Source organism: Haliotis rubra, unplaced genomic scaffold (assembly GCF_003918875.1).
Source record: "Haliotis rubra isolate DU_JTF1 unplaced genomic scaffold, ASM391887v1 Scf1427, whole genome shotgun sequence".
Classification (NCBI taxonomy): domain Eukaryota; kingdom Metazoa; phylum Mollusca; class Gastropoda; order Lepetellida; family Haliotidae; genus Haliotis; species Haliotis rubra.
This window is the reverse complement of record NW_025765367.1, coordinates 39,871-62,603: the sequence shown is the minus strand read 5'-3', so window position 1 is coordinate 62,603 and position 22,733 is coordinate 39,871. Positions and strand designations below refer to the sequence as shown.

The 22,733-nt window shown below is 40.4% G+C and overlaps 1 protein-coding gene across 1 annotated transcript; it reads left to right on the top strand.

Moving 5' to 3' along the window:
• Positions 1–494: 494 nt before the first annotated feature.
• LOC124269180 (multiple epidermal growth factor-like domains protein 10) lies at positions 495–3,583 on the top strand. The gene is made up of 6 exons (XM_046704191.1): positions 495–500; positions 662–794; positions 1,154–1,291; positions 1,472–1,597; positions 2,371–2,485; positions 2,676–3,583. The coding sequence occupies exons 1-6, from the start codon at positions 495–497 to the stop codon at positions 2,938–2,940; spliced, it is 783 nt and encodes a 260-aa protein (XP_046560147.1). The 3' UTR covers positions 2,941–3,583.
• The last annotated feature ends 19,150 nt before the right edge of the window (positions 3,584–22,733 follow it).

Sequence of the window (22,733 nt, the reverse complement as noted above, 5' to 3'; positions counted from 1 at the left end):
ATATAGATACCTGTATATATATCTTTGAAATGTATTAGATGTTCTTGGGATAAATTCTACATAATTATTTGTTTAACATTTATACAAAATTAGACTTGTGTTAGAATGGGTATACATTATTGACTGCTCAAAATAGGAATTGTTGAGAATATTCAGAGGTTATATAAGCCTTGTTAATTGTAGTGGTAATCTTTAATTTTAAAAAGCATGGCGTTTTTGTGGCATCTGTATCTACTATAGGCGCCAGAGCTGGTCAATATATCGATAAGGCGTATGAATAAATAGAACTAACATGGCGTATCATGCGGACATTTTGCATTTCAAGATTAGGGCATCACAGATCCATCATCGCAAACGTTCTCGATGTGTTGTTGATAACAGCTGGAGAGAAAAACAATGACGAAATATATGTAAAGCTCAATAGACAATATGAGAAATATTTTATGTGATATGAACTTCAGTAACTTTACATTATATGTATTGAGCCATATTCGATGTCAGTATGTTGTATACAGTATACAACAGGTTTGTACCCCCACGTGATCTGACCTGATACGTTGAGACATTTCCCATTAGCGAAACTGAAACTTACATTTCCAACAATTATTATGTTATGTTTAGAAATATTTAGCAGCATCTTACTTATGTGTTGTTAGCCTAGGGCAGCCACCACTACGGACCCAACTGTACCAAACAATGTGTCTCCAGACACTGTCTGGGGAACTCTTCCTGTAACTCAACAGGGGCATGTGACAATGGGTGTAAGACAGGATGGACACTGACTGACTGCACAGGTAACGGTGTTTGTTAAATTGTGTCGTTTATGGTGGTGAAATGCATCAGAGTTTTGGTACCAATTCTAAATAATGTTGGTTCCTAGTATGGTGATCTACCCTCAGTTGTTGGCGACCTTTAGCCCGTGTTTTATATTGCATTGTCTGCTTTAATTAAAATGTTTTAGTTCCATATATCCATATCTGTGATACTCTAGTTATTTTACAGTCCGTCGATGACTGATTATTTACCTACTTGTATTTATTGTGTATGCCCAACATTTCTCGTCACTATATGACTAAAATATAGCGGATGTGACGTAAATTGTAACTCACTCACTCACTAAATAATGTTGCTTTTACATTTATACATGTTGCAGCTTGCGAATCCCATCTATATGGTTCGGATTGTACAAAGACTTGCGCCTCCAGACACTGTAAGGGGAAATCTTCCTGTAACTCAACAGGGGGATGTGACAATGGGTGTGAGACAGGATGGACACTGACTGATTGCACAGGTAATGAAACCATTATATAATAAGAAAACATATTTTGATAATTACATGAGTTAAATGTTGGAGTCGCGTTTGGCAATCACAATATTCTGGAGCATCAAAGATGTGTGATCAACGTTTGCAGAAGCAGCTATTCAGGTATATGTCTATTTTAAACCAAATGGACGATTCTTGACCTTCTAGTGTACAGTCTGGGTCATCCTGGAACCGAATGTAAAGATGAGTGTGCTGGTAATCACACATGTGACCGGAGGTCAGGCAATTGTCGCTCTGCTTGTTTGGAAGGAAGCACGGATCACGGGTGTCAAGGTCAGCAACACAGATTGCAGGGAAACACACTACATGTCAATTAACATACAAATTAGGTGAGGTGGGTTTAACGTCGTGCTTGAGAATATTTCGCTCATATGACGACGGGCATGCGTGTGTATGTGTATGTGCGGCTGCTTGTACTAGATGGTTTTATAGTGCTAGCCCACTGAGATACCATGCCGCAGTGAAGCATGAATACCCCACTAAGACACATTATACTGACTCCGAGCCGACCAGTCCTTGTTGTACCCAGTAATGCCGTGCGCCAGATAGGGTCCAACACGTACCATATTTTGACGTCTTTTGGTATGACGCGGATCGAACCCGCGACCTTTCGCTCTCCGGGCGGACGCTCTAACCACTACACCACGGAGGCGGTACAAATTAGGTATCTACAGATTCGGGTAAGTGTTTCATTTGGAAATAATATGCAGTAATATCCGTACCGGGTTTACTGGTCTATATCACAGTTAACCACGTTAATTTCCCTACTGCCTTGTCCTCCCTGAAATGCTGAAGCCCTAAATGAAGCAAGTCTGCATTTCCTCTGCTTCGTTTCTGAATCTTCCAACTCACTGGGGCTCCCTTTTCAATTTAAATGGGTGTATTTGCTACCATCAAAATTATATATATTCAAAGACTAAGCGTTAGACTTCGAGTTTACCTCCTTAATATCAAAAGCGGAATACGTCAGGTTGTTTGGAAAGTGTCAACGGCATTGGACTGTACTGAGTTGCCATGACGACGCTAAATGTTCATGTCTTTCGCAGAGTCTGTCGGAGATGAGGAAAAACTTATACCTGCAGTGACAGTGACTGCAATCGTTGTCGTAGTTGCAGCAGTTGTCGTCGGCGTCTTCATCAGGAGGAGGAGGAGGAGACAAAGGCAGTCCGTAATGTAGTTATTTTACTGATGTTCTGCCAACTTCAATACAGTTGCAATACACGTTGACAAAGAGGGCGAGGTAATACAATAAAACTATTTGTACTTATGCTGTTTAGATCTGATATGGAGAGCTATGATTCAATCTGGAGTTGCTTTTACAACTGACTGTTCACACGCCCATATGTTTCAGACCATCACTGCAGGAATCTGATTCCCATCACTACTACAACACAAGTCATCCGTCGAAAGTTCAAACCAAAACATCGAGAAACGACGGCGCAAGTGAGCTTGATACAATAACACATGATTATCTCAACGTTGAGGTACGTGACAGCCCATGGTGCGGAGAGACACGCTGCACTCACAACATCAGCAAGACAGAACTGGACGATGGTGTTTGTATGGAAGTCCCAGAAAGAGACATATACGAGCCAGCTGAACCACGAATCTCTTGACAGCACATCCCGTGCCATGGCTGGTGAATATAGTGAATTGGGCAAGTTTGAATAACGCTGGTGTGACATCACACTTGACGATATGGGGCTCATCCCTGCTAAGTGGAGGTATATATTTGAAACAGGATTATATATTATCTCAAATGATTAGCATACAGTGTATACAAGATGTAACCCCAATGTCATGGTATAATGATATCCACGTCTACATCATGGATAAAAAACTGAAAATACGTCAAGTCTACAAGCTACTTCCACACGAGACCAGAGTAACACTGAGCTATAACACGTCCAATTCTGGCCACCTTGACTTACAAATGCAATTCGCCTGAATCCATAAAATCCCAAGCACATGTACATTCAGTTACATAACAATTCGTTCGGTCAAGTGAATGCCTCTCACCTCAAGGGAAGATTCATTTTGCCAAGTATGCTCATCAATATATAAAAGTGTACATTACATTTTCATACATGTATCATCACCCATAACAGCGTGCACGTGTCTACATATGGCCATGTTGTATTTACACTGGGGTTAAGCTCCAAAATAGACTGTTTCTAAACATAATGTAACTGAACGTTTTAAGATTGGCATGCGAGGCTATCTGGATGACACAAGATTGGAGATGAACATATACCAGTATATATTCTGTCCCTCCCTCACTCCCTCCCCCCCTCTCTCTCTCTCTCTCTCTGGGTGTGTGTTAATAAATAATAACTACTCAGCATTTCGAAAAGCACACGTAAAGTCTCCAAATCATCATCATCATCGTCATCAGATTCCATCATGTACATAAGAAATCTTCACCCAAAGTAGAGTCGACTGCACTGTTTCATCACGAGCATGCGCACCCGCATCGCCATCAAAGTAGTTACCTGTTACCGGGTTAATGTAGAAAGTAGTAATGTAATGTAAATAACGTCACTTTCTGATCAAATGCAAATGCACCCCCTGTATTATCATATACATATAGTTGGAGTAAACGATTTAATCGTTCTATACACATTTGTACCTAAAGATTGTGTATGTAGTATGCTGAAGCATTGATGACATTTCACTAGATTAAGCTATGGTACATGTCTGATTATGATTTATCACAACCTCCTTTACGAATGTACACTTTACTTGCGATGTTTTCCTGTGTTATTATTGCAGACTTTACTACATATTAAAATACGGTTTCAAACTCTATCCTTCCTCTCATGTCTTAGTTGGCTGACCACCATCTCTGGGTATTTATGCAATTTTGTAAAACGTCTGTCTCTGCTATTTTCACAATAAAATGATGGTGCCTCCAATAACTGTCGATTATGTTTATTTAGTATATCTACACTAAAATGAACTGATGATGTTCAGCGACATTACAGCTTTAACTAAAGTCTTTGCTCAAACAGTTTTTTACCAGGTATGATCTGGGGCACCAATCCGTACATGGAACATCGTTAAAATGCGTGTCATTGCTGGTTGTCAAGTTGGCAAATAGGATTTGAACACTTTCTGCATCTTCGTCTAATACAACATATTATCATCTAATACATATAATTTAGCTGACTGAGTTTGGTTTTACGCCGCTTTTAGCAATATTCCAGCAATATCACGGCGGGGGACACCAGAAATGGGCTTCACTCATTGTACCCATGTGGGGAATCGAACCTGGGTGTTCGGTGTGAGGAGCGAACGCTTTAACTACTGGGCTACCCCACCGCTCCATGTCTGATGTGCAGCTAATGACTCTATAGAGTTATATGACTCTTTATATGACTCCCTGATTCCGCCTAGTTATGAATATTGGGATTCTCAACTGCATTCCAGTACACACCTTTCTCCGAACTAAATGCCAAAGGTCTGCTTTACTTCCAGTTCTGCGTCAGAGTTTACATAAATAACATCCCTCATTTGATGCGGTTTATATTGAGTACAATGTCCATATGCTACAAATATGTTAGGTTATTATTCATGTTTTTAAATGCCTCTGAATCATATGGAACACAAAAGTGGAAAGTTTCTGAAATGAATACAATTTACATGTACACACCTTTTTATAGGTACATGCATGTGTTTGCAAAGAAGAGTTGTAAACACATGTTTTAAAGCCTTATCGATCGCTCCAGCTCTCTGACGGGCGGTGTTAATCTTTCTCTATTAAGCTGATGTCAGTAGGAAAGTTTGTAGTAACATATTTGTGAATAGCCTATAGAGATAACACTGGACATTACACAACTTCCCAGAAGTACACAAAGGCCGGTGTGCTGATGGCCTACTTTCAACGTGTTAGTTTAGGTCTGCATGTAACGTGTATGTTTAATGCAGTGTCAAATGATACAATGATACAATTTTCTTAAAAAAACCCATATTTTAAGAGCAAGACACTTTGACTTAACCGTCAATATCTAATGAAAATTAACAATTTTAGGGTCAACGATACATATCACGATACGAAAACACGTATCGATATATTTATCGTTAGATAAAGTATCACGATTATCGATACTACGATATACCGTCACAGCTCTAATACTGACATAAGTAGTTGTACTGATGACGAGGAAGTATCTGTGTATTCATCCCGATAACCATCATCTCTGTATGTTTTCTGCAGCTCTACCTTGTCCGATTACGTTGGTTAAATCATGGCTCGTCATGCCGAAGACCCGGGTTCGATTCCCCACATGGGCACAATGTGTGAAGCCCATTTCTGGTGTCCCCCGCCGTGATATTGCTGGAATATTGCTAAAAGCGGCGTAAAACTAAACTCAGTCAGTCAGTCAGTGGTTAAATCACCGGAATTCTCACATGGTGGAACGTTCATCGAGCTTGTAACAGAGTTGTTGTGGGTATGTGACTGCGGTGTGACTCTATCTGGTTTGGGGAGGTCCGTTTGCTTAATGTCTTTCTTTAGTCTGATTATGTGTATTTGAAGGGACAGGTGTTATGTCTGGGTGTGTGTCTTCGGAGTAGCAGGTGATAAAGAAAAGGCTCTGTGTACAATCGTGAATTCCATGTTGTTGTGACCCCCACTTTGGCATAGGGGCTGAGTGTGTTAATAAATGACACATGTTACATTGTTTGGGGTTTTTTGAGGGTTTTTCTCTGAAGGGTGAACGAGACCTGTACCACATAACCCATCATATTGATGTGGGAAAGATCGGGGTTACAAATGATCTTCAGCAATTGTTATTGCAACTGTTTGTTGCATGAGACAACTGACGGCACCGGGTGGTTGAGGTATAGGTATAATGTTTACCCTGGCACTCTGCTCGACCGAGGCAGAAACTGAACTGAAGCTATATGATTGAGTAAAGAAAAACGTATGAAAACAATTTTGAATATTATGTCAATATTGTTAAGGATATGACTTACGTTCATTTTGGAAGCAATAATTGAGCACAAACGGCACATGATAGTTTCAACCACTGCAATGCTCTTATCGTGTACACTAACAAACATATCGGATATATCAAACGGCCTCTCTCCAATGAAAGCTCCAAAAACACGCTTCCAGTTTAACCTGCGTAACAATGTATTACAGTACTACGGTATAGTGTTGAATTGATAATATATTGGGTAGCATTGTCAAAACACAGTAATTTTGCCCATGTAGATACAGGCTTTATGTGACGCACTCCCAGGGCATATTGCTTCCTTGTTGTCCAACATGGCGGGTGTGTGGACACTGCTTCTGTTGGCGGTGGTGACGGAGTGGTGGGTACTGTTTATACTGGGTGAGTTTACTCCACTACTTATCGACTGATGCAATTTTTCTGTTTGCCATTTCTTCTTTTATATAACATCCCTGTCACTATTTAACTGATCAAATATCAGGAATGTTCCTCTTTTCTTCCTCCACTGATATTTACCATTGTCATCGCTAGTTGGTTACTTTCGGTCAGCTGATCTGACGGACACAGCCCTATGGTTGGAATGATGGAATGGAGTTCTTCCCCAAGCACTGTCGATTAAAATTTTGGCATAATAAAAAGATGAAACTTTATAGGTGACAAAATACATATGTGAATGGAATGGGACTGATAATGGATGTCAACCTCTATGGACAACTGAGAGCGTAAACGTTTGCGCTCTTTTATTTATGGCTATGACGTCTCAGCATTTGCGACCGCCTCCGTGGTGTATTGGTTAGATTGTCCGCCCGGTGAGCCAAAGGTCGATGGTTCGATCCCCGACCGCGTCACACCAAAAGACGTCAAAATATGGTACGTGTTGGACCCTATCTGGCGCACGGCATTAATGGGTACAACAAGGACTGGTCGGCTCGGAGTCAGTATAATGTGTCTGAGTGGGGTATTCATGCTTCACTGTGGCATGGTATCTCAGTGGGCTAGCACTATAAAACCATCTTAAGTCTGGGCTAGTACAAGCAACCGCACATACACATACACACGCATGCCCGTCGTCATATGAGCGAAATATTCTCAAGCACGACGTTAAACCCAATTTCACCTCACCTCACCTCTCAGCATTTGCGATACTATTAGTTATGTGACGTCATATTAGTGGCGTTCGGAGTGGAACTAAATCTTTAAAGATATTTTCAGTAGGCATGCCAACTTTATATTTAGAAGATAAAGCTACTCTGTTTTCAATTTTGCGGTCCTTTATCGTTGATTTAAGACCGCTAAATGTAATTTCAAAACCGAACACGTTAGGGTGAGGTGTTTAAATTGAACTTATAGCAGTCTTGTAAATGAATTTTAAGTTTCCTGAACAAAATTGTAAGCGATATTACACTATTGAAAAACGATAGTGGAAATTTCAAACTTGACGTAGGTAATACCACAACGGCTTTCATTCAATCGAAATATTCATTTAATCTGTGCATATTAATTGAATGCAATTTGAGGTAGTCACCCCTCTTGCTACAAATTCAACTAAAGGTGATAGCGGCCTTTGTCATTGAGGTTTACATCCCTTATCCTGTCCTAACCGGGGAAGATCTGGGCTCAATACTGCCAGCCAGCTTCAATCAGGCCAATAGCCCATAGACGCTCCGCACGTTGCCTAGAAAGGTAATGGATGAAATCAAGTAAATCACAACTGTATGATTGGCAGAAGCAATAGGATTACATTCAAATATGATCCACAAACATGTAGCGACCTGTCTGGGAAGTGTCACTCAATGTATGCGAGGAGTTCGTATTTAACTTTGGGATGGTAGAATGGAGAGATGATACTGTGTTCTCAATGACGAAGTACGAGAAGCTATCAAAACGTTTTGAGCCTAAAATACTTCTGATGTGACAATTTCAGCCGTTTCAGTAGGGGCAGAAATGATGAGATGTCACGTGACCGGAAACTAGAGACACGTGCATATTGTCGTAACTGGCGTTTGGGTGTTAGTAAACCCTACCGCAGTTACCTATTGCTTATGGTCGTTCCACATTGTCAGGGGAGATGTAAGCTCCAGCTCTGCACTCGCTTGGTCCATGGGGAATGCTCAGTCAAGGAGTGAGGGGGTCGGGCGACCTGACTCCTAACTAACTACATCACATTCATGTACTGGCATACATACATTCAAGGATAAACGCAACACCAAGTTCTATACTCACATCGGTTTACTGTCTCTCAGTCCATATCTCAAAGTACAAGTCCAACACAAGACAGAGCAGGCTCGTATCCTACGGGGAACTTAGTAAAGTGGATTGGCTTCTGAAATGTTGAGCTAGTACTCTCCGCACTCTCTGCACTCTCTCTCTCTTTTAGCGCCCAAACATGTCTTTTTAAATGAGACGAGCCTGACCTTATCTTATCACATATTTCAACATATCGTTTTGATTCGTTAATAACTGTATCTGTCCTTTCACTCATGTGTATTATAATTAGAGGGGTCTCGGACAGCACCGTTCAGTGACTCCCCTTTTCAGTGATTTGCTACTTCCGTCTCCGCCCTTTAACTCATGTATTTCGTAACCTTCCTCTTACGACCTTGTCGTGTCCTTGCCTCACGAAAGTTTTAGCCAAGTTCATATCTCAATATTTATCTTTCTCTTATTCCCGACTTTCTGTCTCCATTATGTGTTTAACCGTTCTTAGTCACGAGCCAAAGGTTATCAGTTCTGAGTCATATTGGTAATCGATATATACGGAATCTGCTGTAATTCTCATACTGCTTTAGGGATGCATTTTCACCTTATAACATCCTCCGCCTGTGGACAAGAGCTGCCCACAGTTCGGATGAATTAAACATGAGTTCCAGTCAGATACGTTCAAAGTTAAACACAATATATACTATCGAAGCAAAACAGGATCGGTAATTGCTGATAGAAAATGATAACCACTTTCAAAATTTTGAAATATTCGGGAAAACCGTAGATACTGTGTATGAAAAGACTGTCATGCCAAAGAATGATAAAATGATCCTATGTTACTTCGGGTAAATCCACAAAGCATATACATCAGACATATATTATTATGAGATGGATCGCACAACACTTCTTTAAAGTCAATCTTGAATATTAAAATGTCATTGCTATGGCCAAATATGGCACCACCGTTCACAAAAGGTTCACAAGTCTCTGGTCCCATGGAATATACTGGCTCTGGTCGACTTGAAAAGTCACAGTCAAATTCCGATTGGTTCTCGGTTTACACTGAACACTGTTAATGTCCGAACACACGGCCTGGGCGTATCGCACAGCATAGGTCTTTGCTTAGGCCTCGAAGTGAAAAGATGAAATGTTCTGCACACTGCAAGAGTGAGCACTGATGTTTCGCTGACAATGGACCGTGATGCTTGCGTGGGGAAACACCGTAGAGGTCCACCGTGCTGAACGCCAATGATGAACCTTCGTGGGCGGTGTAATGTTCAGCGCTGTACACTCGTACCACAACGTTCGTCAGTATCAGCCAGTTTAGAGCCAGATAATAGATGTAACGTGGACCTAACGACTGCGGGGAGGAACTTATCTGTTCTCCCGTCCGAATGGGGTCCGGCCAGTAATCTATAACACTTGAAACGAGAGTTAAACCACGACAAATACTTGTATTATAATATACATTGGATACGACAGTAGTACATGTTAAAACATGACACGCTCAAATAAATGTCAACCTGTGTACAGATTACAGTAGACAATAACAGCATTCTTCACTGCTTACTGCGTGTTGAATAACACTGGAATCCAATATGTAGCATAGTTAGTCGTCGATACCTCTGTAACATGGCATCAATAAATACGGATAAAATGTCATATACACCATGAATGACATCTGTAATACATATAATAAATTACAAAAATTAACAACTATTTGACACAACGTTCAATAAATGCTTTGCGGTTAAAAAGACAAGAACGAACAACATAGATACGCATGTGATGGACTGAAAGCATACCTTGAAACACGGATACAAATCGACTATAGAACAAGAATTGTGTTTGTGTTTTCACTTCTAAACATAGATATATTGATACAATGAACGACTAATAATAAAATTTATGACAAATATTAATTCAATATGAGACAATTTAATACAGTAGCAATGTAAAGAATTTATTTCCCGCAACCCGCGAAAATTATTCGGGTTATAGCATTATTTTTTGTGAAGAATTAGGACTGAAGAAAATATGAACAAAGAGAAACCCGATAGACGATCTACCAAAAAAACTAGTTTTCAAAGAGGAGGTACAGTAGAAACAATGTCTTCTAAGGAAGGCATGTCAGAATCTGTTGACCATGACGAGACAGCGGATAAGCAGCCTGAACGGTCTGCTGAGGCCGGAGCTGCTCGCGTTGAGGATGTTTGCGTCGTGGCAGGTATGAATCGTGTCGGAGTGGCCTGAGGCTGAGGACCGGCACCCAAAGTCTGAGCAACAGTATTGGGTCGGCGTGCTCTCAAATGTCTCCGAAGACATGTGTCCACCGTTAACGAAAGAGGGGCATTTGGGGCCGACACTGAAACGCGACCACCAGTATAGGGGGTGCCACAAGCGAGACAATACACATCCGGGCCGGGCAAAGACCAACGGGGCATAGTCCGGAAGCGAAGTGCACACTCCCCATGAATTGTTGCAAAACAACAAGGGAGGGTCTGAACCGATGCAATTTCCGTATCCTTAATTGCGGCCTTACACATGACACAATGCGACTGTTTCAGCCATCGTTCATACCTATCGCTCGTCTGTTCAACCACCGCAGATACTCGAGGGGCATTGAAGGCTACCGCACCCGAAGAGTTGTGCAAAATTAGACACCCTGGGAAGCCGAATTGAATCTCCAAATAATCAATTAGATTGGCAAAAGCCGTTTGGTAGATTGGTAGCGTTTCGCTGGCACGCATAATCCACGTGTCCATGTTACGAAACGGATTTTTGCGGGACAAGGCCGTTTGGGCACATGCCACAAAAAGATTGGACGCACGGAAATACTCTGTGAGGATTGTCACCTGTTCCAACATGACATCATCCATTATCGTTAACTCAATCAAGTAAGGCAGCAAACCTGCCATATACAATACCACCCGCCAAAAGGGGAGGGACTGGAAATATCTTAGACAAAAAATAGTTGTCCGATTCCTAGGGGTTTCAGCTATACGGGCTGAATTAACCCTCAGAGAATCCTTAAGGACATCGCTAACCGCTTCGACCTTATTAAATGCCAACCATTGGAAAAGGTTTGCATCATTGAATGATTGCATGATAAAAAGAATAGCTAAAAGAAATAAAACAGAAAAAAGACAGTTAGACTGAATAAAAAATTTGACTAAATATACAATACCAAGAAAACTTGGGAATAAGCCAAGTAGACGATACAAATTTCCACAAGAAAAATATAAATGCAATAAAAATAAAAGAAAAGTGTTACCGAATATGAACCAAAGTCCGATGCTTGAGAAGCGGGGCCGAATGAATTATGATCATGGTCTTATATACCTATGGAAGGGTATGATTTGACAAGAGGGTGTCAACAGTTGCAATCAATTCTTTGTTACGAGCCGAAATGTTTCAAGACGTTTACATGATTACAGGCATCTAGTAAGATAACGGTTGAAGTCATCTGCACACTGCGCCCAGCTGCGACCGTTATCTTCGGCAACTGGCGGAGAAACAAAAGACTGTCAAGTGTCAAATGATAACTTGGTCCAGCCGTATGACTCAAGTGACCCGCAAAGGAAAGGCAACTCCGCAATGTTGTAACACCATAAACACACCTGTAGTAGTTGGAAGGAATCGTTTTAATTAAAACGCTTGTAACCAACCGATAGCAATTTTCACAGAAACGTAGATAGATTGAGTTGGTGTTTGAACTTGCAAGTTAGGACTATCAAACAGTAAGTAATATGTAAAGAAAACACGTTGAATACGAAAGTTAGTCCAAGCATTTGCAGCTGACAACGTGAGGTCACGAGGGCAAAGATAAAATTGTGAGACAATAATCTCATGACAAACAAATGAATTCGTCAAATATAAAACTAAAGACGTAACCGGTCTATTGTACTTTTTTGCTTTGCGAAGAAGTAAAATAAACACCAAAAATACTGTGGATATAATCAGGAAAACATCCATTAAAATAGTTGATTTAATCAAAGACATAAACGAAAGTTGGGGATAGTTCGGAGGGGTGGTTGTTTGGTATGCTTTCCAGTTTGTCAAACCATTAGTCGGGGAACCCGCTGTAAGTAACGTTAATGCAAAAAATAAGCGTCGAACCCTCTACCATAAATATAGAACCATTATTAATAACAAGAGGGACAAACCTGCGGCAAAACTAGCCGTTAAATGAGAATGGAAGGGAATCCATCCAACTATCTTCAATTAAATTAGCCGAAATCACTTGTGCCTTTTTCATACGTTGGGAAATAAGGCGTAAATCAACTTGAAACTTTTTGTCCTTTTTTCGAATGTTATCGAAAACTTTATCATCGATTAATAAATGTGGAATTTTGAAAGCTGCATCTTCAAAAAGAGGCTATAAAGTTTCGAAAAGTTTCAGTGCGAATGAATTAAAAAATTCCGATAAGACTAGAAAATTGGGCGGATATAATTTTAAAGTTGTTGATTTTTTCTCACAGTTATGAATTCTCATGTCTATGTCGAATTAACTAATTGTTGTATTCCCAGATACATTTCATCAATTTCCTGTCGAATTGTCGTCAAAAATGTCAGACGATCTAGCAACATTTTCATAAAAATGAAAATACTTTTTTTCTACATCTTGTACCTGTTCGGCGACCTGAAAAATGTCCCTATGATTCGTTTCAATACCTGTAAGAGCGGAAGAAATACGGTCATTGGTTTTAGCTATAAATGACGACATCTGACGAACTTGCACTTATACAACACGAGAAGTATTAATTATATGCATTGATAATTGTTTGACATACTGCGCCAGTCGTTCTACATCTTCGACTGTAGCAGTACCAAAAAATAAACGACTAATGGATCCGATAAATGGAAGAATTGCCCGTCTCGTGCGTGAATCCTTTTGAAAAGTATTAATATGCGGTATTAATACTTTAATGTCCTTACTGACATTCGTCCAATATTCGAACAATTCTTGTACGCTTTCTTTATATATCCATCTATAGCATTCACAGAATAACAATATAACGCGTGCCTTTTACAAAACTGTTGGTACTCTTGTCTATTGCCCATTTCAGACAAATCTGGCAATTTATACTTGAATACATGGATCCATTTATTCTGTGAAATGTCGATACGTGACGTATTGATAAATACAACTCCCCATGGAAGTCGTAATTCTGTATGGACAGAATTGACTTGATTCTGGATGCTGGCAAGCGCCATCAGCGTGAACAAGACCCAAACTGGTCGAAGGAGACTCCTGGATTCTAAAATTCAAAGATCATAATTTATGAACATAAATAGAAACTTGAAATAAAAGCATATACATCATCAATAACCTAATAAAATGTTTCCATCACTGTGAAACTCCATTCATATGGCGTCTTCTCATGTAAATTAAATCTGACTGTATTATAATATAATAACAATTGTCACAAGTAGGTAATGGTAAATTCACACTTGCATTCGTGCGAATAAACAACATTCAACAACAGTAGTAAATTTTGATCAACCGGTTTCATCAGAAGGGTTCTCATCACGGAACATATTTGTATCGGTACGGTATAACCATTGAACACTGAATTCTCTTGACTGCCTTTCGAGTCATGTACTTGTAGTTCATTATGCATCATCGTATCTTTCACTGTATTTCAATGAACATCACTGTATTTGTAAGTATATCGTATCACCCTGTGATGTATTGTCAGATCCCTTAGATCGTAGATCATTTCATTTTCTCTTATATACACGTGTAGCAAAACGCTTTGTAATGGTCTGCGAAATATGTACAACGTCCCTTATGGACAGCGCGACCTGTAACCTTCCCGTAGAAGTAGTAGGAATATGTACAACCTGAACCAAACATTTTGGTCAGTAACCCGGGAATGTATTCTTCCAGTTGTAGTACGAAACGTGACCCAAACCTTCGCAGCGTTTGGTCACTAACCCGTGCATATGAATGTATTTTTCAATATCAACCAACACGTGACTGTATGCAGTCGAAGTATTCCGAATATGCACAACTGGACATTTGACAATACACATTTCAACATATATGCACGATTCTACATCCTTGTAACCTTGTGACAATTGAATCATATAACATTATTAAAAAATGATCTATAGCATGTATCGATATGAGCTGTGCTCCATGCATATAGCATCATATATTAATAATTCTGAATTACAACACATGCAAACATCAATATAAGACGTCTCCAACATGAAATCTGCAGTGCCTGAACTAAAAAAAAAACAACGAAATCTAACAATTAAGATAACCAACTATAAAACCTGAGTAAAAATAGACTGACATCATTAACGTTTGCGCCTTTTCTTTTTTCTTTAATGACTTCTGAATCATGTAATTTCGAATCAACCCCTGAGGGATATTCGATTCGGGTTCCCATGTAGCTTCTTGTACAGTAAAATTTTCCCAATGAATTTTATAATATTTCTCTCCATTGACGATTTTATGCGCCAAAATTCGTTTCACTATAAAAACGTCATCATCTTCCAAGTCAAATGTAGGCTGTTGTGCCTGGGAGGGGGTTAACTGCTGGGACGCCTGGGTTCTCTCTGTTCGTCCGTATCAGACACCTCCTGCTGCGACATAACAACTGGTGTGCCGTCCCCGCCAGCTGGACTGGGATCAGTTAAATTATATAATCATTGGGGTTCACAACTTGTTTAAGCCTGTTTGCGTGGTCCGGCACTTTAAGTTGTTTGTGAGTATCACAACGACGTAACTGGTAGGTAAAATGGGGCAATTCATCAATAATGTAAAAAGGTCCTTGGAAAACTTGGCCTAGCTTTTTACATTTACCCACAGTACGTGCCGTTAAATGGAGCCAAACTTTATCTCCGAGTTAAAAAATTGGGTTTGAAGTCTTTTGGTCATAATAATACTTCGCTTTCTCATGCGCTTGTTGTAAGTTAGCACGTGCTACCTGTCTGGTAACCTCGATATGATGGATGATGACATCAAGACGTTGCTTTATTGTGTGTAGAGGTTGAAGTGACTATAATTCAACATCAATGGGTACCGAACATTCTTGTCCAAACAGGAAAAAATAGGGAGAAAATCCAGTACTTTGCGTTGCCGGGCTAGTGTTATATGCAAACATAACACTAGGGAGAACATCATCCCAATTGTCTTGGTTCTCATTGATAAACATACGTAATGTCTGCCACATAAATGAATTGAGTCTTTCACAAACTCCATTGGTTTGTTGGTGATAGCTGCTCGTTTTCAGTGCCTTGATCCCCAATATAAAACATACCGCATTAAAAAATTTGCTGGTAAATGAACTACCGTTATCAGTCAATAACACTCTGGGAATTCCATAAACACATATATACATATGTACTTGGAATAAAATGTCTTGGCTACCTCTGCAGCGTCCAACGAAGAAATAAGAATAGCCACACTCCATCGTGAAAATGCACAAGTTAACAAAAACACATACCGATGACCTGCTTTGGTGATTGGCAATGGTCCTAAGAAATCAACTTGAACACGGTCAAACAATTTCCCTGGAACTGGTAATGGTTGCAAAGGGGCTGGTCTCTTGTGAAAATCACGTTTATTGATTTGACAAGCAGTACATGACAGAATATACTGTTTTATGTCAATCAGCATATGATTCCAATAGTATTTCTGTCGAACAACATTGAATGTTCTGTCAATACCGACATGTCCTGCTAATAAACTGTCATGGTATGATTGTAACACCTGTTTTACTAATGACTTGGGTATCACTAATTGACGAATAAGCCTGTCTTTCCTGTGCCCAGATCCTGGCGGTGCATACAGATGATACAATATGCCATTGTCAAGAATGAAATCCTGGCTTGTAACAATAATATTCTTGTGGTCTTGTCAGTTACAAATGTTAAGAATTTTAAACAATCAATCAACGGCTGTAATTCAGGGTCAGCATATTGTTTCTCTGCTATGGAGCAATCTCCTACAGGGTCGGTATTGACACGGAGAGGGTACGGCAATCGTGACAAAAAATCCGCATTACCCAAGTTTTTACCTGGTCGGTACTGAACTGTGAAAGTAAAATCACTCAACAAAAGTGACCAGCGGCTCAATCGAGCAGAGCGGTCCTTATTGTCCTTCAAATACTGTAGAGCTCTATGATCCGTTATTACAGTAAACGGAGCGTGCGTCAAATACACTTTGAAATGTTTAATACCTGACACAACTGCTAAACATTCTTTTTCAGTGATTCCATAGTTTTTCTCTGCTTTAGACAGAGCACGACCACTGTAAGCAATTACTACATCTCTGTTACTGTCATCCTTTTGACCAAATAAATATCCTAGCGCCTCATCACTAGCATCTGTGTATAGAATAAATGGTTTGTCAAAATCTGAAAATCCTAAAATTGGTGGTTTGAGTAGAGCCGATTTTAGAGTTTGAAATGAACACTCCTGTGCATCCGTCCAAACAAATTTAGTATCCCTTTGCAGCAATGAATGTAAGGGCGATGCTATCTTGGTAAAAACCTTGAATGAAGCGGCGGTACAACCCTGCCATTCCAAACAAACTTTTAACTTCTTTGGACTTTGTAGGTGTTGGAAAAGATGCTATCACGCTAGTTTTCTCAGGGTCAACTTGGACACCCTTATTTGAAAAGATGTGCCCCAAATAAAAAACTGACTGTTTAGCAAACTGGCATTTTGATGGTTTTGCTTTCAAGTTTGCTTTGCGTAAACACAAAAATACTTCCTCTAGATCAACTAAATGAGTCTCAAAATCTGGCGAGAAACACAACACATCGTCGAAATAACACATTGTTTTACGCCAATTGAGTGTTCGAAAAACATCATTGATCAGTCTTTGAAAAGTTGCTGGGGCTGAGGCCAGACCAAAGGCCATACAATTAAAGTGATAGGTTCCGCTCGCTGTCACAAATGCACTTTTGGGCTTACTTTCTTCATTTAAACCTATTTGCCAATATCCTGCAGCCAAATCAATCGTTGTGTAATATTTTGCGTGTGCCGTGCCTAAAACATCGAGAACATCTTCTAATCTTGGCATTGGGAAAACTACAGGGCGGGAGCATGAATTCACAACTCTGAAGTCTATCGCCATTCTCCATGATGGAGGCGAACCCTTAGCAATTTTCTTGGGCACCATTACAACTGGAGAGGCCCACGGGCTATCATGGTCTGGTTCACATATACCTAGGTCCACTAATTCTTGAAATTGACGATCTATCTCTGCATGCATAGCAGGATTAATACGGTAAAAACGTTGCCTAACCGGGGGCGCATCTCCTGTATCAATATCATGCTGGATAGTATCATTTAGTCCAATTTCTGACAGATCAATAACAAAACAATCACGATACTCTGCTAACAGGTGTCCTAGCCTAACTTGTTGCTCCTGTGACAGAGTGGTTGCAGATATATTAATATTCAAGTCACGTAATCTCGCGTCTACTTCTGACTGAGAGAGGGGTGATTCTGAATCGTATGAGGGTTGTGACTGCATAGGCATAATTTCATCTGATAATACAGAAGTGAAATTAGCAACTTCGTGGCCTTTTGGAATGTCCACAGCATGATCGTTAGTGTTAATGATTTGGTACACCGTTTTCCCTGGATTTGCTGAAACGAGGCAGCGAGCTCCCAAAACTTGATGTGTTTCTGCCAATAGGGGATTGGTTCACATATGCCTGTCTGGTCAGACGGGGAACAACTCATGGAAACGGGGAAAATAATTTCAGACTGTGGGGGAATTGTAATATCTACCAACGAGTGAACCGGAATATATTCTGGTTGTGTTGACATTAGTTGATAAGGGGGTTTGCTGCTATTTGCCCATACAAAAACTACTGTTAACCCGTTCTGAAGGGTTAAAGTGCACGATTAACAATTCAAGATAGCACTTTTCTGTATCAAAAAATCAATTCCTAAAAACGTAAGTGATGCTAAATCTGCAACTACTTGGAAACATTGTGTCATCAGAAAATCACCAATAGTTATAGGAAGTTCCACTTGTCCTATCACTGGCACTATGGTTGAGCCTATCCCCTGAAGAGATGACACATCGGATTTCTGAATAGGGAACTCTTTCCACAGACCTGAGTCATTGAACACTCCAAGAGTTAAAACACTAATAGCAGCACCCGAATCTACTATTGACGAAACTACCTGATCTCCCCAAAAAGACATGAATTCTATGCCTATTGTCATTGTTAGGAGTGACATATAAAACAGGAGCATGAGGCTGGTTATAACCTGATAAAATAGGAATTGGCGACTCCTTCGAGTGCAAATATGGGAGGCCAAAAATTTGCTGTATACAGTGAGAACATTGCTTGTGCAGTCGTGAATTTAATTGCTAACCACGCTGTGATATCCCTTCCTGGACTCGAGCATTACAGACTCGTGGGAAATGTCCTACCTTCTGACAATAGTGACACTTTGAATTTCGTGCTGGACACCGGTCAAAATGAGATAAGTCATACTCACCTCCACAGCGATAACACTGGCGTGCCCGTGTCATGGTTCTTCCTTGGGTGTAGTCTGGCCGAGTAGACTGGGGTGGACGTCGGTGCTGATTGTGTTGGTCCGGTTACGACTGTTGCTGAAACTGAGGTTGTGGCGGCTGCCATGGACGAGCTGTTTGTCTTATAGGGTGTCTAGGGAATTGAGAGCGCTGATTCTTGCGATACTAAAAAGTACTGACTAGTTATGTTGGTTGAGCGAGTTTCCCCGCAAGAGAAGGAATTTGCTCTCTCAAAGTATCTATTGCGAGCTTCATATTCGTACTTTCTGCAGACTGCGGAATGACTGACCAGGCCAATCTCGCAAATGAAACTGCCTCATGAAGCACAGTTGGCTGTTTCATTAAAACATGTCGCCTAGTGTTGTCAGCCAATCCCCGGACAAAAGCGTCCATTAAGTCCGTGTCTGATTTTTCTAACAGGCTGGCTGTTTCGGTCAAGTCCGCTAAATAAATATCTATAGTTTCCGTAAGTGAGAGCTTTCGACTCACAAAAGTTTCCAAAAGGGCCCAACGGCCAGTGGGATGGACATACTTGTCCTTGAACAATTTCTCAATCTCATCAAAACGGACAATTTCTTCCTCTGCCGATTCCCTCAGTTCTTTGTACCATAGATACGCTGCGTCCTTAAAAAAAGTGGGAAAACTTCAATTTTCTGCGCATCAGTCCACCTTTTAAAGTTACCGAAATGAGCAAAACGGTCAAGCCACTCGGCAGCATGAGACGTGTCTCTACCTGTAAAATGTTCTGGCATTAAAGTGGAATCGCCCATATTGAAGTCAGGTGCAGAATAAGAACTGTTGTCCGATGACAAATCTAAAGAGGAAAATGACAATTCTAAATCCTCCTGAGAAAGAAATAGGGAGAGGTCCGTAGGAGCAGAAGGAGGGGGAATGGGAGGGTGAAACGTCGGTTGTGTTATGCCAAGGCGGGCCTGATTAGTAAAAATGTTAGAAGTGATGGGACGAGATTGGACCGGACTGTCGTATGACGTAGATGTATCTGAATCGTGTGAACGAGGCATTACAAGTCCAAATAGCTTGAGGCAAAACTACAGATAACATATCCCCGCTGCGAAAAAGGGAACCAACGGTCAAACGTCAACGCAATGGAATAAAAGTGTAGGATCGACCATAAGAAAAACAGCAAAAGGGATCGTCTTAAACATTTTGTTCAGGAAAAAAACCCGCAGACTCCTCCATGTCGTAACTGGCGTTTGGGTGTTAGTAAACCCTACCGCAGTTACCTATTGCTTATGGTCGTTCCACATTGTCAGGGGAGATGTAAGCTCCAGCTCTGCACTCGCTTGGTCCATGGGGAATGTTCAGTCAAGCAGTGAGGGGTCGGGCGACCTGACTCCTAACTAACTACATCACATTCATGTACTGGCATACATACATTCAAGGATAAACGCAACACCAAGCTCTATACTCACATCGGTTTACTGTCTCTCAGTCCATATCTCAAAGTACAAGTCCAACACAAGACAGAGGAGGCTCGTATCCTACGGGGAACTTAGTAAAGTGGATTGGCTTCTGAAATGTTGAGCTAGTACTCTCCGCACTCTCTGCACTCTCTCTCTTTTAGCGCCCAAACATGTCTTTTTAAATGAGACGAGCCTGACCTTATCTTATCACATATTTCAACATATCGTTTTGATTCGTTAATAACTGTATCTGTCCTTTCACTCATGGGTATTATAATTAGAGGGTCTCGGACAGCACCGTTCAGTGACTCCCATTTTTCAGTGATTTGCTACTTCCGTCTCCGCCCTTTAACTCATGTATTTCGTAACCTACCTCTTACGACCTTGTCGTGTCCTTGCCTCACGAAAGTTTTAGCCAAGTTCTTATCTCCATGTTTATCTTTCTCTTATTCCCGACTTTCTGTCTCCATTATGTGTTTAACCGTTCTTAGTCATGAGCCAAAGGTTATCAGTTCTGAGTCATATTGGTAATCGATATACGGAATCTGCTGTAATTCTCAAACTGCTTTAGGGATGCATTTTCACCTTATAACAATATCGATATTATGCTTATGTAAATGATATAAACCATTCTTCAATATCATACAGTTATTTTATCATGCACATATCAGAAGTATCTAAGGCTCAAAACATTTTGATAGCCCCTCGTACACAAGTGGTTGTTTTGCATTCAAACATTTGAATCAATGTTTCGTGAAAATTCATTCAACATTTCGTGAACAGCAGCAGCAACAGCAGCAGCAGCAGCAACAACAACAACAACAACAACAAATATGCTTTAATCAAGTGCTCACAATATGTAGTTTGTTGGGCGTTGTTTTATACAGTGTAAACTACCAACATAGACTGTTGAGTAAACTTGCACAGGTCTCTAAGGTAATAATTCATAGTTTAAATGTTAATTTCTAAAATAATACGTAACAGACTGGCGTCCTCTATCCACTTTTCTAGACTTGCCTCTTAAAGGATAGAATTACTACATATCCATGGGTCTAGCATTCAGTACAGCCAAGTAGCAAGGCCAGTTGTTGATGTCCAACTGTGCCTGTCAGTTAAACGCACTGGGATTGAAGTAGCATTAACCAGTTGCATTATTGGTGTGATTCCACTCGACGTTACACATTCACCATCCATGTCACAACATTGGCGTTTCCAGACCATTAAACATATAAGTCGGAACCATATATGCTTCATCCATTACACGCAAAACTTTATTTATTTTCAAAGTATGATACATACTGGAGACCACATTTGTAAACAAACTGGCGTATAAGGAAATCTGTCGTTATTTTTCGTCGAGCTTGCTGTATATTTTAGTCGAAATACGTATAGCGAGCTACAAATACGTATAGCGAGCTAAAGCGAGGTCTCTTTGAGTTCGTTATAACCGTTGTATACCGAGTATAGTTTGACCAAAACAAATTTTAACATTCAACTTATCACAATGTAATCCTGAAAGCCTACTTGTTTTAAAAACCCTCCATGTTGTGGTTAGTTTCTGAGAAAGGATTGGCCAGTTCATCAACGTGGTTGAGGATTAAAACCATTCGGAGACTAAATATTTCAGCTATGTCAGAGAAATTAGGACTCCGTCATCACGGCCGTAGGTCGTCCATGGTCTTCCAGGTCTTGGATGATCCTTGACTTCATCGGCGAACGTCATGTACTTCGTCACTACGTCGACTAAAAACCGCGTGGTTACTGTTCAAATTAACACACAGATGTTCCATCATCCCTGCACCATGCTTGCCATTGACTTGACATCGTGTATTTCCTGAAAGTCTACGTCTTGGCATGTCATAAAAAAGGTTAAAATTAGTACATCATTTAAATCAGTTCGAAAGAAAGTAAGATACTTTATGGATAACAACTCATTCATTATATATGATGCGAAGATTCGGTATAGATGCTTATACCGTTGTCAAGCAACAGGATAAAGATCTACGGTATAAGGAGCCTGTTTTGACCAAGACTGTACAAAAATACCCTTAGATTTAGGCGGTGAATTAATGCTCATGTGTATATGTAGTTTGGGGTGCCTGATGTGTCATTATGTGTATCCGAAGGTAAAACTGCAAGTGAAGTGTACACTGGTATTCTACAGGGACATCTCCATCAGTTTTTATCGTGACAGATCGGTATTCCATCTAGACAGAGATCCAGTACAGAGGGCGAAGCATTGTCATCAGTGTTTCTACAGCAAAATGTTAGACATCTGAAGTGGTGATCATGAGATATTGGAT